The following is a 16506-nucleotide window of genomic DNA, read 5'->3' as shown; positions in this document are numbered from 1 at the left end:
GTGGCACAATATTTGTTTGTTCAAAGAAAGAAAAATTGTGGCACAATGTTAAAACGAACCCATCCCTGAAAATATGTTCATTGATAATACTTAAAATCAAATTTGAAGTTTGAACCACAATTTCTTTTTAGCCACTGATTTTTACGTTTGAACCACAAATTTGAAAGTAAAAAAAGTTAGTCTTTTGTTGACCAAAATAATTAGTCCTTCTTCTCAGCAAACCACTGGATCAAAAGTGATTCTATCACTACAAGAAAATTGCAATATAGCTACGATATTATTTGTGGCTTTTGTTAAAAATTTGTGGCTATTTAACAGATAGCTACAAATTGCCACAAACAAATTTCGTTGAGTATAAGCTTGTGGCTATCGTTCACTTGTGGCTATTTGTAGTGGCTCTTCTACGACTTAGCTACAACATATTTTCGTAGCTAGTTTCTACAAATAGCAACAGGATGTATTTGCAGCTGTATTAGTCACAATAAGTCACAACTTTATTTGTGGCTAATTGCCAAGAATAGTGAGAAAAATATTTGTGGCTATATTAACCATAATAAGTTGTAGCTATGCAATTCTTTATAAAATAATTTTTAATAAATATCTGTATATTAATTTATGATATAATACATTTTAAACTATTTTTTATAATACAATTTTGTAATATATATCACCAATATATCTAGACAAAACAAATTATTTTATTTTATAACAATAGTATTTATGGTTTACAAATTTAAATTGGTTTACAAATGATATCTGGTTTACAAACTGGTTTACAAAATAACCTAAACCTATGTCTTGGATAGCCTCTTGCGCCGCCACGAGGAAGTGTATGGCTGGAGCTGAAGAGCCGTCGTGTTGCTCCGTTTTACCAAGCGCGGCGTCGCGCTCGTACACCATCACACTATGTCACGCCGTCTTTTCTTCTTCTTCCTGTTCCACCTTCTGCTTCCCGTTCTTTGATTCTTCAACCTGAGAAAAAAAATTAAACTACAGCAGCCGTATTTGACCTTAGATAAAGACAAAGAAAAAAGTAAACAAAGACAGAGAGGTTAAGCAAGCCGCTTGGTCTTACCTTCAGGCAACAGCGCCAAGTCCATTGATGACTCGCCTGGATCTCAATTCCTCCGCCGCATATGGCATCTCTTCTCCGCCAGAATCCAGTTCTTGAGACGTATGTTTGACTGGATTCTCCAACCAATCTGTACTTAGATTGTTGAACAACTTCAGAATACGTTGGATTGCTGGAGTTAAATACAATTGTTTGTATAAATTAATCAATCTTCACTCGTGCATTTGTGTTTGAGAAAGGAAGAGAAAGAAACAATTGAATGAGAGATATCTTCTGTTTGCAGAAGAAATGAATGAGGAGAAAGGAGAAAGAAAATGTCGGAGAGAGTAGAGAAAACCAAAAAAGTTTTGACCCTTAGATTAAAATGAAATTAATGGCTGAGATGGCAATTTTGGGAGTCATGTATTAGCCAATTAGGAGAAAGGGCGCAGATTTGGATCATTATTAAACTAATATAATCAAACGCTATAATCAATGGTGGAGATTGCCAATCCTTGCAATATGATATTAGCCAATAAAAAAGCTAATAGTTTTGGTACTTTACTTTATGCACATTTAATTATATATGTATAACTACTTTGAATTCAATTATATGATACAATACTCTTTACTTTACTACTTAACACTATATTTTAGTTTTATGATTTAAAAGTTTAATAGTTGGATTTATGTTATAGTCAGGGTTTAGGGCTAAGGTTTACAGTTTCAAAATTTTGGATTTGGAAGTTATAACATCTGTATGTTTTTATTTAATGTAGTTTAATGTTTAAGCCATAAACTTGTGTAGTTTAGAGTTTGAGATTTATGAAAGAGTTTGAGGTCAAAATTTTGAGTTATGATTTAAACTTTTTTATAAACTTATAAACTTTTTAATGAGAGTTAGATCATAGTTTTAGCTATATCACAAACACTACCTTGTTATATGTTATCTAAGAAACATTGATCTATTTTGTACAAACATATATAATCTATCAATATGTGTTTTGATAACTCATTCAAGAAAAACCATATTTCTGTTTTTTGTGTGAGATTTAAGATTTAAAGTTTATTTTAAAATAAAGATTTATGTTTGATAATATAGTTATTGTTTGAGATATGTTTGGGGTTCAAATCAAAGTGTGATATAAATTTATTTATTAAAAATTTGTTAACTATAAGTGTTGAATTTTATTTTGATATATTAATTATCATATATTTTAAAAAGTTTTGGATTTAAGATTTAAATTTATAATTGAAAATTTTTAAACTTATGATTTAGGGTATATTTAGGGGTTACTTTTTCTTCGAATAGCCACAAAATATGTTGTGACTATATATTTCCACGATTGTGTTGTGGCTAATGGTGGGTTAGGATTTCCACAATTTACTTTGTAGTTATTTGTAGCTCATTTTCTTCAAATATCCACAAATTATATTTAGTAGCTATTTTGCCACAAAAATCCACTGATTAGCTACGAATTATAACTTTTTAAAAAGTGTGGCTATTTTGTAGCAATTTGTGGCGAAAAAACAGCAACAAATTATTTTTTGTGGCTAATTTGTAGCTAACCACAGTTTTTCTAGTAGTGTATGTATATGCATCTATTAGGATATTAGATAAATATATACCACATGGTTTGAGGCTAGGACATATTCGTTCAGAGTGTAATGGGTTTACTTCTAATCATTTATTTCTTCACATCGAACTTTGATTGTGTTAATTTTAAAATTGTCTTAAATTTATATGCACAGTAAAAACCAGTACTCGTATCCGCAAAAGAGTAGATTTCTTATCAATATTTTTTTATGTATTTAGGAGGTGGGGTATACCATATATCTTTAGAATTATAAATTTTACTTTTCTAAATAAATATGTATTCTTAAAAATGAAATTATACTTTGAAGTTGTTTTAAATATGGATATAGAAAATTGTACAGTGAGTAAGTAATTCACATAATAATTTACAAATTGTAAAAGGATATTTGCCTTAAATTTTTGTTTCTTTTTTGTTCTTTTCAAGTTTGATTCGTGTTTATAGTGAGATTATAGTGTGCTACTGTAAATTAATTTCTTTATTTTATTTTTTTTCGCAAGTGTTTTACTATTTATGGTACTGGTCTTCAATGCCGGACGAGTGTACCTAAATATAGAGCTGGAGTCTTAGTTATATACAATCAAATTTGAAATAGTATAACATATGAACCTATTATAAACCAAGGAAATGCTCTCGAGTTTGAAAAGTTGTTTTGAATCCATAATAAATGGTGACTAAGCCACTGAAAATATGAGTACTATATATTGAGTTTTTGTTTATAAAAATTCTCTGTCTTAGATCCCTAAGTTTCTTCATCTTCAGAACTAACCGTTCATAATATTACACGTTTACAATGTTAAACACACTTTTCAAGTAGAATTAGAGTTAGCTGCATGAGTATTTTACATGCTAAGTTAGTAAATCACCATCTGTTAAGAAATCTTCAGTCCACAAAATATTTTTCTTATAAATAAATATTTTTCTTATAAGTGTAGAAATTCTATTATATATATATATATATATATTGTAATAAAATTTATTTGTATAATAAACCTATTTTATTTTGTAGGAAAAAAATATAAAATGAGTTATAGATGGTTTTGATATTGCAGTGTCGAAAGTTTACGACGAATAAATGTTTTTCCGAGATTAAAAAATAGAAGTGTAATGCTTTGAATGTCTATGGCTAATAATGTCCCCTTTCATAAGGTTTGTAGATTCTATTTTGCGCAAAGGACAGTGTATTGATTTTTGGAAACTCATTAGTTATTTAGTGACTATGCAATCACTATCATGATATTTTTTAAACTTTGATTTTATTTAATAATATCGTAAATTACTTTCTAATATGTCATTCATATTTTCATTACTTTAGATAAAACAAGCTTAATTTAAAAAAAATTGAAATATGTATTTAAAAAAATACATTTTGGTTATATAGTTAATCAAATCAATTATACTTTTTCAATCAGTTATATTAAAAGTTTTTATGGGAAAATGCTTTTTTAAATCCCCAACTATTTGAAATCAGCACTTTTAATATCCAACTATCACTTGCGTAGATTTATTCCTCAAGTTATTGTTGACTGCATAAAATCAGACATTAAAAAGTCAAAATTAGTTATTACACAAAAAATAAATTATAATTAAATAAAATATTGATTTGGCTTTCAAAAACCTAGAAATTTTTAAAATTGCTGCTATCTAAGTGACTCCGAGAGAGAACAAGCGAATATTATTGTTAAAGAAAAAATCATGAAAAAATCATTTTCTTTATTTTCAGTATCAAATTTTTATATTTTCACTATAATTTTTTTTATGTCATCGAAAATATAATTTTCTTTATATCATCGAAAATTATCTGAACTCGACGAAAATCTCTTTCATCATATTGCATAATTGATTTTAAGAATTTATGGGTTTTTAAAAGTCAAACCGATGGATTTTTCTAATTATAATTCATGTAATAACTAATTTTGGTTTTTTAATGTCTGATTTTGCGCAGTCAACAATAACTTAAGAAATAAATCTGCACAAGTGATAGTTAGGTATTAAAAGTGCTGATTTCAAATAGTGAGGATTTAAAAGCCTATTTTCCCAAGTTTTTATATATACTATAGTGTGAAAATGTTTTGAGATAAAAAGCCCGAATGTGAATTAGTTTTCTCTTTTTGAAAATTTCAAATGTGAAATTTGTTATGTGTGTTCTTATATTTGAATCGACCTTTAGGAATCAGCGGTCTCTAGAAACGATATCAAAGTTAAGTTACGAAAGAAAAAGAGAGGACTTGAGTTGTTGACGAGCAGTCACATAAAAACCAACTGTTTTTTTTTTTGAAAAAAAAAATAAAATACACCAACTGTTTTTTTTTTTTGCTAAAGGAATATACACCAACTGTTTTCACACTAAATTTGTCGGGTCACCCACCAAACCAATTATGTTGCTCCTCACTTATTGCTATTTATTTTCTTAGTATTATTAAGTATTCTTGGACCATATATATACACAAATTGGGAACATCACTTTTTTCTTGTTTGTTTTTATTATTTCTTGTTATTCGGACCAATATAAAAATTTGCTAACTTCCAAATCATGTTGAAAAGAAAAAGATGGTGTGGTCTGCCCCACGCGATCGATTGAAGATCACAATACCTTTTCTATTTAAGATCACAATACTCAAGTTATATGTAATGTAAAAAAAAACAATATCAATAACTTTATGAATGCCTACGAAAAAACTTTATCAAATATAGCTTTTGGGCTTCCGAGAAGCTGTATATATGGTCGGTAGATTTATTTAAATGAATAAAATTTTGCAATACTAAACTGCTACATATTATTAAATACATTTAGTGTAAATATTTATTAACATTTCCCTTAATTTTTCTTTAGATATTTTTCTGTAAAGTTAAAAAATATCTCCGCAAATTCGTTTATGATACAAATAAATTATAGTCATGTATATTCTTCTCCACTAGTTTAGTAGGAGTATATGTTTAATTATTTATATAATTATGTGTTTGATGGTTATCAGTCAGGCTGTCACTTACTAATATAAAGTTGATTTTATTTTTCATTACCTTTTTTCAAAAAAAGGGCTTCTATTTTTCATTATTCAACCCCAAAACTCATCTTGAAATAAAATTTAATCGACTAATACATCCGGTGCTTTTGTTTTTCTTTGGAGTTTCACAACCAAAACCCCAAAATGTGCTAGACATTTTTCCAATGTTTTTGGTACATGGCTTAAGTAATACAACGCTCAAACTTTAAAACAGTTGAATGTATTACAGTGGACGCATGCATATAAAGAATAGTTTATATTTTATTTTATTTTCGAAAAATCTTGTTTAGTTTATATTTTGGTTCATAAAAAAGACTGTTCTTTAAAATGATTGTTACCTTCGTAAGTTCCTCAAGATTTAATCCATATATCTACTCTGTTATTGGTTCAATAATCCCCAGAGCAGCCAATGATAGGGCTGACTCTGTAGCCAAACAGGCTTTATTGTACCAAACCTAAACTCTGCGTTTTAATCAATTATTAGCTTCACAAAAAAAAAATCAATAGTTTATTCTTAAAATTAATTCTAAAATCAAATAAAAACCCGCGCACAGTTCTAGTTTGTTGTTAAGATCCGTTAACTTTTCTGGTATGTTTGTTATATTAATTAGTAAAAGACATTGTTGGTGTGTTTTTGACATAGGACATATTTCAATATGAAAGTATAGTGCAATTAAGAAAAGGAAAGCTTTACTGAATACTTTCAAAAGGACGTCCAGAAAGATAGAAGACAAACATTGTGTCTCTCACAAATCAAATACTAATTGATCACGCGATCACACATAATTCTCTAACTAAGAGAAACCCGTATTGATTATATAGTAACAATATAGACTACGGTGAACCTTATTTAATGAACTTGAGACAACCGTAAGAGAAATCAATATTGTGAAACATTATTTTTGGGCTTGCAAAACCATGAAAGTAACCGCTCAACTCCAGTCCGGTAAGCAGCCAACGGATCATATGAAGTTCTTGTCATCGAAATCTTGGTTCGTGTCATAAGAAAAATCGGAATCGTCAACAAGATAGTTGGACCAACCGGTAATGTTTTGCATCATATTGTCTTCATCAACGCTTGTTGATGAGACATCAGACAATAAGAGATCTTGGTTATATCCTCCAATGGCATTGGCTTCTTCGGCTTCAATGTTACTAAATTGCTCGATAAACTGCGAGAAACTGAATTCGGAATTGCTGAGATCAAAGTCCATGTTGATATCTTCATTCATATGATCAGTTATGTGTTGATCAGATGAGTGAGAGAATGGTGCAAATTCGTCCATTTGAAATTGACTAGTTTCGGAGAAGACATCATTGAGACATGGAGAAAATGTTGTTGAGCGAATTAAGGATCCTTCCATGGAAGCTGATACCATATTGCCAATGGAAGACGCCTTAGTTGCAACTTTGTTTAACAGTTTTGATGTGGAACTCGATTTCTTGAAACGACATTTATTGGAGCTCAAGGAACCGTTGTTTCTCGGCGTCTCATCACTGTTGCTTATCTTTTGTAGACTGCAAGAGCTTGATGAAATAGGAAGAGACTTTGGAGACATCGAACCAGATTGTGACTGCTCATCCAGGTTCGGATTTGAGTCATCTTGGCCTTCAGATGTCGTAGGCGTGGCCGGATTAGGGTTAGAAGCAAGTGGCTTGTGGGTCAAGGGATCGATGCCCTGATCGAGCAAACGTTTTTTGAGATGCGTGTTCCAATAGTTCTTGACCTCGTTGTCTGTCCTTTTTGGCAAATGTCTCGCTATCGCCGACCACCTTGTGCGGATAACGAAAGGAAGAATGTATCAAACTATTTGTTCATGTGCTAAATCTTTATAAATACCTTATGTTTCAAAATACGTATTTTGACAATTTAATAACAAATCAAGAAAAACTCAGAATATTGGTCGCAAGTTGGTGACTGATATTTTATTTCAATAGATATATCTTAAGTATTTTATGTGATGCAACTCTTGTTACAGAAAGCTCTTTGTTTTAGAAAAAAAATATTTGTTTGAAAGATATTTTTTACATCTTTAATTCGCTTTTTAATATTGTATTTATTATTGATTGTTTAATATTTAGAGGAAACCGTTAATCTCAAAAAACAATATATTTATTATAACAAATTTATAATTTTTTTTAATATTTGCAAAACTTTTAAATATGGAATACTTTGAAACTGAGAGAGTATATTACTTGTTGCCACGGGAAGCGTGAAGCATGATGATAATCTGCTCCTCCTCGTAGCTAAACTCTCCTCTCTTGATATCGGGTTTCAGATAGTTAGCCCAACGCAATCTACAACTTTTTCCACATCGTTTGAGTCCTAAATAAGCAGATTGCACCATTGACATATAAACATCAACTAGATCATGACCCGCGCGACCGCGCAGATTTTATTTTTCTTTTAACACATAACATATATTCTATAGTAGTTAATACAATTTGAATTTTTTTCTTTTCACATACAGTAGTTTTATATAATTTCGAGTTTATCCAAAACGTATTGTTTAAGAACAATGTTAAAACTGTTTTTTGTATTCAAAATTTTTCATTGATATATTAGAGATCTGTATGGTGCAAACACGATTAAAGTATCAGTATATTATAGATGCAATTGTGAAGCACTAATCTAATAGTAACTAATACGATTTAGACTAACATAATAGACGTAAAGAGAAGACACTAATCTAATATTAACCAATACGATTTAGACTAACACAACTGAAGTCTTCATTATAATTTTAATAAAATAGTTATAAATTATAAGATACATAAAACAAAAAAATTTATGGAAAATTAAGAAATAGCAAGAAAGATTAAACGTGCGGATATATAAATGTTTTATATTTGGTCAAATAATTTAAATGAAATTGTCGTCTATATGAGTCTGTAATGCTGCTGACAAAAAAAAAAATTTAAATGAAACTGTATTAACCCAAAAAAATTATAGTTTCAATTTGTTTTTATTAATATAATAGTATTTTGAATGTGTATTAAAAATTCAATAAACAAAAAATGAAAATGTGTTTTTTGTTAATTTAAGTGCAATAAAAAGAATACAATTTATTTTGTTTTATATTTATTGACAATCTAACTACTAATGCCAAGGAAAGTAAAAAATTCATTGTAAATTTCTATGTCCATATATAATAAGTCCATTAGTAACAACATTGTCCAGGAAAGAAAGAAATAAACATGTTTTTTTTCTTCTAAACGTGTATGTTCCTCTTCCAAGTCACCATTCAGGTTGAAAAAAATATGGATAACCGGATCAAATTTAATTCCTTCAGAGAATTCGAAGTCTTCTTTCTTCATTATCGTTTACTTCAAACCCATCAATAGATATACTCTTCAAAGGTTAGAATCTGTATTATATTTAGGAGCTTTTTGTGAATGTTTTATGAATGTGCAATGATGAATACGAAGACAAGTATTTATGGACACAATTTAGTGGGAGGAAATGAATATTCCATAACCTATTAAGTTAGATATAATAAATACAAAATCTCATGACACCGAGATTTTAAGTATAGTAGAGTAAAGTTGGAGAATGGGATTTTCCATATTTATGATTTTTCAAATCTGACAATTTGATTGTGAATATTTGATTGCCACTGAGACTTTAGGCATGATAGACTCATAATCGTTTTTTTTGTTTAAATTGATGTTTCTGTTATTGAGATAAGAATATATATTAATTAGTTATTCTATTTAGTTTATATTCATAACTTGGTGAAGGGGTTTTCCCATAATCTATTATTTTTAAAATATAAATTGATGTTTCTGTTATTGAAATAAGAATATACGTCAAGTTATTCTATTTAGTGTATATCTTTAGTATTGAGTTTCAAAAAAATTCCGATGCGGTTGAAACATGTTCTTAAATTATTTGGTTAATTGAATTAATTGGTTTGGGAGATAATCAGACCAAGATAGTCAAAATTGTATAATGACATGCTAAAGACTCGTTTATTATTTATATTTTTAGTAACATGTGTAATATTTATTTTTATTTCTATTTATTTATATTTATATTTTTAAGAACTCAGATTCGTATAATATTTATATTGAGACATTTGTTGTATTCATTTGAGTATAATAAAAGAAAGGGATTGTTATATTTGTACTATGATAATGTTAGTATACTCTTAACGAAAGAATAGATATTTTGTTAATAATTTACGGTGGAGCTAAAGAGTGTTGTTAATAGTTTACGTTGATATTAAACTACGGTGGAGAATATGTTGAATGAAAGAATATATACAGCAAATGTGATGTTAAATGGTAATTATGGTGGAGTTAAATGATAGAAGTTTGGTATTAAACTCTTTAAGGAAATATTTAAATGAAAGGTTAGGCTAAGAATAATAATGTGATGTCCAATTTAAAAATCCACCTAGAAAAGTTACAATGTTTCTGTTTTAATAAGATAGACTAGATTTTTACCCGCGCTTTTAAAGCGCGGATTTGTTTCTTTTAAAAATCAAAATTTAAAATTTAAATATTTGTTAATTATAATCTTATATGTTTAATATTTGATAATTAATATTTTTTATTGTGTTGATGTTTTATGTTTGACAAATTTTCATTGGTGAGGAGACATAATTTAGCTTTATTTTTATAGTCATACAAAGTAATTCTGAAGAGTTGTGTTTTTTATAAGAAGTTTCTTGTATAAATATTTTCGTTTATTGAAAACTATTATTTTTACAAACATAATACGAAATATATTTTTTTCATAGCATATTGTAGAATGTGACTAAAAGAAATACAAAGAAAATTTTTGAATCAACTATTTCTGTTTTACTGTTTCTAAAAATGGGTTTTCTAATATTTTGTCAATAAAAGCCAAGTATTTAAATGGGTTCCAATCTATAAATTTGTGAAACCCAGCCCATGAGTAATCCAACTTCTTCTGACATATGACCGTTTGGTCTTGTAGAAAAAAATTAGAAAGGAAAGTAATAATAAAAAATTGTCTCTAAATATTCAGTGTGTAAAAGTCGACGATTCATTGAGGAAGATGAGATCGTGGTTACTATGTAAATCTAAGGCTAGAATCATGATTTAATAGTATATTTTTTTTTAAAAAAATCTCAAATTAACAGTTATAAATAAGAAATAGAAAGATTAAATAATAAAATAAGGATTTTTCTTTTGAAAATATCATTTCAAAAATATAAATAGTTCTTCATTATAAGAATATATTTTTAAATGTTTCATTATGTAATACCGATATAGTTTTGTTAATTTTTTATGATTTAAAAATATTATTATGTTGAAAACTATTTTAAAAGCTATAAACTAATCCTCATATAATTTTTAAAATTAATTTCTTTATATAATTCTACTGTATTAATTTTTAGTTTCTTATAAGGAAAATTGATATTCATATTGAGGCTTGCTAAAAGTTTAATACAATGTAAATAAATATAATGTACCCATCATAAATGGTAAATTTTTAGCTGTATATATTGTCATAACTTCGGTATACCGAAACTTTATATAATATGAGCAATTTGTAATTTTGAAATATTATTTTTACTGCCCCAATGTTTATTTCTGTTAAATTTTGGTTATATAATTTTATGGTAGAGGGTTTGTATAGTTAGGATTAGTGGGTTTTAATAGCAACCTTGATAATTGTAACTTTGGGCTTCGATAAGGCTTTTGGTTGGTCGAGAGATATGCTTTTTGTTGCACTGTGATTGGTCTAAAGATCTCACCAAATTCAGATTGGCCGAATATATAGTTGCTGAAAATATTTTTTTTTTTAAAACAATGGCATAACAATGTAATTAATTTCAAAATTAAGGGCAAATACCTATTAGGTATTTTGCTTTAATAGTATAGATTTTTTTTTAAAAAAATCTCAAATTAACAGTTATAAATAAGAAATAGAAAGATTAAATAATAAAATAAGGATTTTTCTTTTGAAAATATCATTTCAAAAATATAAATAGTTCTTCATTATAAGAATATATTTTTAAATGTTTCATTATGTAATACCAATATAGTTTTGTTAATTTTTTATGATTTAAAAATATTATTATGTTGAAAACTATTTTAAAAGCTATAAACTAATCCTCATATAATTTTTAAAATTAATTTCTTTATATAATTCTACTGTATTAATTTTTAGTTTCTTATAAGGAAAATTGATATTCATATTGAGGCTTGCTAAAAGTTTAATACAATGTAAATAAATATAATGTACCCATCATAAATGGTAAATTTTTAGCTGTATATATTGTCATAACTTCGGTATACCGAAACTTTATATAATATGAGCAATTTGTAATTTTGAAATATTATTTTTACTGCTCCAATGTTTATTTCTGTTAAATTTTGGTTATATAATTTTATGGTAGAGGGTTTGTATAGTTAGGATTAGTAGGTTTTAATAGCAACCTTGATAATTGTAACTTTGGGCTTCGATAAGGCTTTTGGTTGGTCGAGAGATATGCTTTTTGTTGCACTGTGATTGGTCTAAAGATCTCACCAAATTCAGATTGGCCGAATATATAGTTGCTGAAAATATTTTTTTTTTAAAACAATGGCATAACAATGTAATTAATTTCAAAAATTAAGGGCAAATACCTATTAGGTATTTTGCTTTAATAGTATAGATGTCCAACTTTAAAATCCACCTAGAAGAAGTTGTAATGTTTCTGTTTTAATAAGATAGATTAGACCATAACATCATTCATGTGTGTGTACTATGCATTTTGTTAACTTTATATTATGCATGCATTGCATGCGTATATATAATTTACCAGCTTTTTGGGGAATGTCACGCCACCCTCCTTCACCATGTTCATGAATGTAAGAGATGAGTTTCTTGTCTTCTTCGGTGGTCCATGCGCCCTTCTTCAGCCCTTCTCCCACACAACAAGGTTTTCTTGACATTTTTTCTTTCTTTTTCTCCGATATGATTTTATTATATGGTTTTACATACAACCTAGAAGAAGAGAGGGGGAAAACCCAGAAATGTCGTCTAGTTTAAGGCAAGAGCAATAGATCTGTTGAGGAGAACTCTGATGCATCTGAATATGAAACTAACTGAGAAACTATGGTAGATCGTTGATTGATTATGTGTTTTCATTCCCAGGAACTTTTGAACACTATAATTAAAAAGGATGAAGATATACCAAAGATCTAAGACATTGCGAGCTACCTCTCTATACTGAATAAAATATGTCTATACGACCATATATATATAGCCCCATATACGCTAACAAAAAGTTAACGCACTCGTGTCATAGAATAATATAATTAGAAATCACGTAAAAATAAATAAATAACTATATTCAAATAATAATGATTAACTCATTAAAAGTCTAGTGTCCGTATCTCTTTTTTTATAGGTTCTGTTCAAATGTTCTGCGAGTTGATGATATTACACTGCCGACCAAATACAGAACGACAGATGTGGTTATCAAGTTTTTCTATTATAGTTAATTTGGTCAATAACAATAGAGAACATTGTATTCAAAAATGACAATCTTTTATAAGTTGTTATTTCAACATGACAAGATGATTCTACCAAATTTTAGTAGGCGAATTATCCCGTGACTTTTTCAGTGTACGTTTAAAAATATATTCATATGGTAATATAAATTGATATATAGTTATTACAAAAGGTAAACAACAGTTTATATTTTCAAAAAGTAAATTATTGATCTATAGAACAGGAATATAAATCTACTTGATAAATTATATATGTTCATAGAATATTTTAAAAGAATAATACAAGTTTCAAGAGTTAACCGAAAAGCGTAAAACCGTCAATTACTTCCAATATAGATTTACGTTATGACACACTTTTGATAAATGATTATATATATAGAGACAGTTTGATGATGTTTTAAGGTTGGTTTTAATATTATCCAGGCTGTTTAATTAGCAGAAAATGTGTGTAGTTACATAGAAAATGATTTAGGCCATATGTTCTATAAAATATTACGAGGATCGCGTCACTGGGTGAAATCGATATGATTTTCGTTAAGGAATATAGAAATACTCGGCAGACATGAATGCATTCCATTACATGTGGAAATATTATTTAGACGTTGTCTATTTCTGTGTCCATATTCTCTAGACTGCGTCAATTTACCATCATGCAAGCGTTTATAAATACAACCAATTAAAAGAATAGTAAATTACATATCAACATATAGAAGAAAAGTTCTATGCAAGATATAGATATAGATAGAATTATTTATGTTACTCTACTATAAATAACTGAAAGAAGAAGAAGAAAAAATTAGTCTGTAAATTAAACGAGTGTCTCGAAGGATCAAATTATATCTGTGTAGTAAACTTTTAAAAAAAATTGTGAACGCGTGTAGTTTACCCTGGAACAAATCATCACGTGTTCAATTTCAGCATCAGTCCTCTTTGTTTGCCACTTTAGATGTAACAGTACTTGAAGGCTGTATTCAAAGTCTAATAAAGTGATTTTGCTTCGTTATTAGAACATGTTTAACTTCGTTCTATTTCTCATTTCAAAATAGAGTTTTCTATTTTTTTCTAAATTAAGATAATTCTAACATAGAATTGAAGTTTGTTCCAGTAATATTTTATTTTATAATAAAAAATAGAACGATGAATAAAATATAAATAAGTTATTTTATATTTAAATTGAATCTATTTTTATTTTATTATAAAGTAAAAAACAGAAAAATAGTAACACCGCAAGTAATTATTAAACATTCAGAGATACTATTTCTATGGTATTTGATAAGAATGCATATTTCCTGATAAACAAAATAATTGTATATGAACAATTTTGCTTACCATTAGTACTTATGTTAGATTCTAGTTAGACATTTGGAATGGTCTTAGGCATAATGATAATTCAAGTGCTATAATATATAACAATTATAAAAAATAACCAATGTATAATACTTTAGTAACATAAATGATATTTTCCTCAAAAATAAATGTATCTCATGATAAAACTGTTAAACCCTTTTAGAAAATAAATATTTTTCTACAATTTAATAAGTAAAAGAAAAAAGATCCACACAACCAAAAGTAAATGAAAATGCACATATAAATCATATAAATGTATTATTAGTTAAATATGGCATGTTTGTTGCTTTGCCGGTCACTTTCAGAATAAGTGCAATTTGAATATGACAAGACTTGGGTTCACTTCCTTATGGTAAATCTTTAAATTCACCATCTTCCTAATAACCAATTAAAATGCCAACTAGATTAATGATAAAATAATTTAAAAAAATAAATAATGTCATATTTAATAATGCTCATGTCATTATTTAATCCCTAAACTCAAATTCTATACCCTAAATCCAAATTCTAAATTTTAAATTATAAACTCAAACTCTATAACTTTAACCCAAATCTTAAACCCTAGACCCAAACCATAAATCATAAACCAAAAAATCTAAATTCTAAACCCAAAATTATACCCTATACTCAAACCCTAGACCCTAAACCCAAATCCTAGACTCTAAACCCAAACTATAAACCCTAAACCCAAACCGTAGACCCTAAATCCAAACCCTAGACTGTAACCCAAACCATGAATTCTAAATCAAAACTTTAATTCTTAGCCTTAAATTTCAAAAGAATAACATCAATATTAATCCAAATATTTAGGATATATAGGGTTTGGGTTTTGTATTTACATTTTGGGTTTAGAATCTAAGATTTGAGTTTACGGTACAGATTTGGATTTAGAGTTCAAGTTTTTGGTTTTATGATTTATGGTTTGGGTTTAGGGTTTACGATTTGGGTTTAGGGTATAGAGTTTGAGTTTGTAATTTAGAATTTAAGGTTTAGAATTTAGATTTAGGGTATAGAGTTTTAGTTTATGGATTAGATAGTGACATTAGCATTATTAAAATTAACACTATTTATTTTTTAATTATTTTAGTTTTTGAAAAAATTATTTAATATTTTTTAATAATTAATCTAGTTAGCATTTTGATAAGTTATTAGGAAGATGGTGAATTTATAGGATAACTTGAATGAAAAATTATGTGTCATGACTGATACAGATAAAACATGAACGCAATGAAAAGACGATCGAGGGGGCGTCTGATTTGATCTTTGCATGCATCAATTGGGTCATTAGTTTGGACGTTTGAAGCAATTTGTTGGGTGCGATGTTCTAAAAGTCGATAAGCAGTGGTTATGCGTCTTATAGAGAATTATTAGACTGATTTTTAAAAGATGATTTTAAAAATTCATTTCGCTTAAACCAATTTGCTAACTAGACGTATGTCTAGATGCCGTCTAGACCAATTTTTAGAAGACTTAGGTGTAATTAGCTTAATTCGTAGATGGTGTCTATGCACAAAGAATAAGTGATAAGGAGTTAGCATAGTGTTGCAAAATTACTCTTACGAATGTGTCATTTGTACGATCTTAATGTAATTAATTGATTCCGAGACAAGTTGAAACGAGTATGTTGACACTGATCCATCACAGTGGATCTGATCGCGAGTATAAGGTTAAAATGAATCTGACTTTCTTTGTTTTTTTTTTCTTTTTGAAACTTCAGTTTTTTCGGGGGCTTCGTTGTAAACTTTTCTTGGTATTATCATAAAGCATTGACATTATTCAATAAAGATTTAACTCAACAGCATATATTCTGAAAGTGCAATCAAATTTTTAAGGATCTCTCAGAAGTAATATTCACAGTTCAAACATATATAATCCATAATCAACTAAGAATGAATGATAAAGAAAAACTTTAGTACCGCGTGGATATATAAGAACATGTTATGAAACGTGATTTGTAAAGTATTTAAGATCGATCAGTCCAAAGATTCTCAACATTTTTTTTAAAACTCACTAAGGAGCTAACTGATTGATGCAT

At 28.0% G+C, this 16506-nt stretch overlaps 1 protein-coding gene and 1 long non-coding RNA gene across 2 annotated transcripts; both read right to left on the bottom strand.

Annotated features, from left to right (window-relative positions):
* Positions 1 to 678: 678 nt before the first annotated feature.
* Positions 679 to 1474, bottom strand: LOC108815905 (uncharacterized). Its single transcript, XR_001943767.2, has 2 exons — positions 1076 to 1474; positions 679 to 972 (listed from the first exon to the last, which is right to left on the bottom strand). It is a non-coding gene; the product is annotated as an uncharacterized LOC108815905 (long non-coding RNA).
* A 4850-nt stretch (positions 1475 to 6324) lies between these two features.
* On the bottom strand, positions 6325 to 12858 carry LOC108816011 (transcription factor MYB29-like). Its single transcript, XM_056990361.1, has 3 exons — positions 12431 to 12858; positions 7848 to 7977; positions 6325 to 7424 (listed from the first exon to the last, which is right to left on the bottom strand). The coding sequence occupies exons 1-3, from the start codon at positions 12561 to 12563 to the stop codon at positions 6614 to 6616; spliced, it is 1074 nt and encodes a 357-aa protein (XP_056846341.1). The 5' UTR covers positions 12564 to 12858; the 3' UTR covers positions 6325 to 6613.
* Between the last annotated feature and the right edge of the window lie 3648 nt (positions 12859 to 16506).

This window comes from Raphanus sativus, chromosome 7, assembly GCF_000801105.2.
Source record: "Raphanus sativus cultivar WK10039 chromosome 7, ASM80110v3, whole genome shotgun sequence".
Classification (NCBI taxonomy): Eukaryota; Viridiplantae; Streptophyta; class Magnoliopsida; order Brassicales; family Brassicaceae; genus Raphanus; species Raphanus sativus.
Note: the sequence above shows the minus strand (reverse complement) of the source record. Positions and strands in the feature narration are given on the sequence as shown.

What these genes read in the sequence shown, in the direction of transcription:
- LOC108816011 (XM_056990361.1), bottom strand. Translation starts at nt 12,563, where the DNA reads ATGTCAAGAAAACCTTGTTGTGTGGGAGAAGGGCTGAAGAAGGGCGCA. An exon ending in TGACATTCCCCAAAAAGCTG is followed by an intron (nt 7,978 to 12,430) that starts GTAAATTATATA and finishes CTGCTTATTTAG; the next exon opens with GACTCAAACGATGTGGAAAA. An exon ending in CACGCTTCCCGTGGCAACAA is followed by an intron (nt 7,425 to 7,847) that starts GTAATATACTCT and finishes TATCCGCACAAG; the next exon opens with GTGGTCGGCGATAGCGAGAC.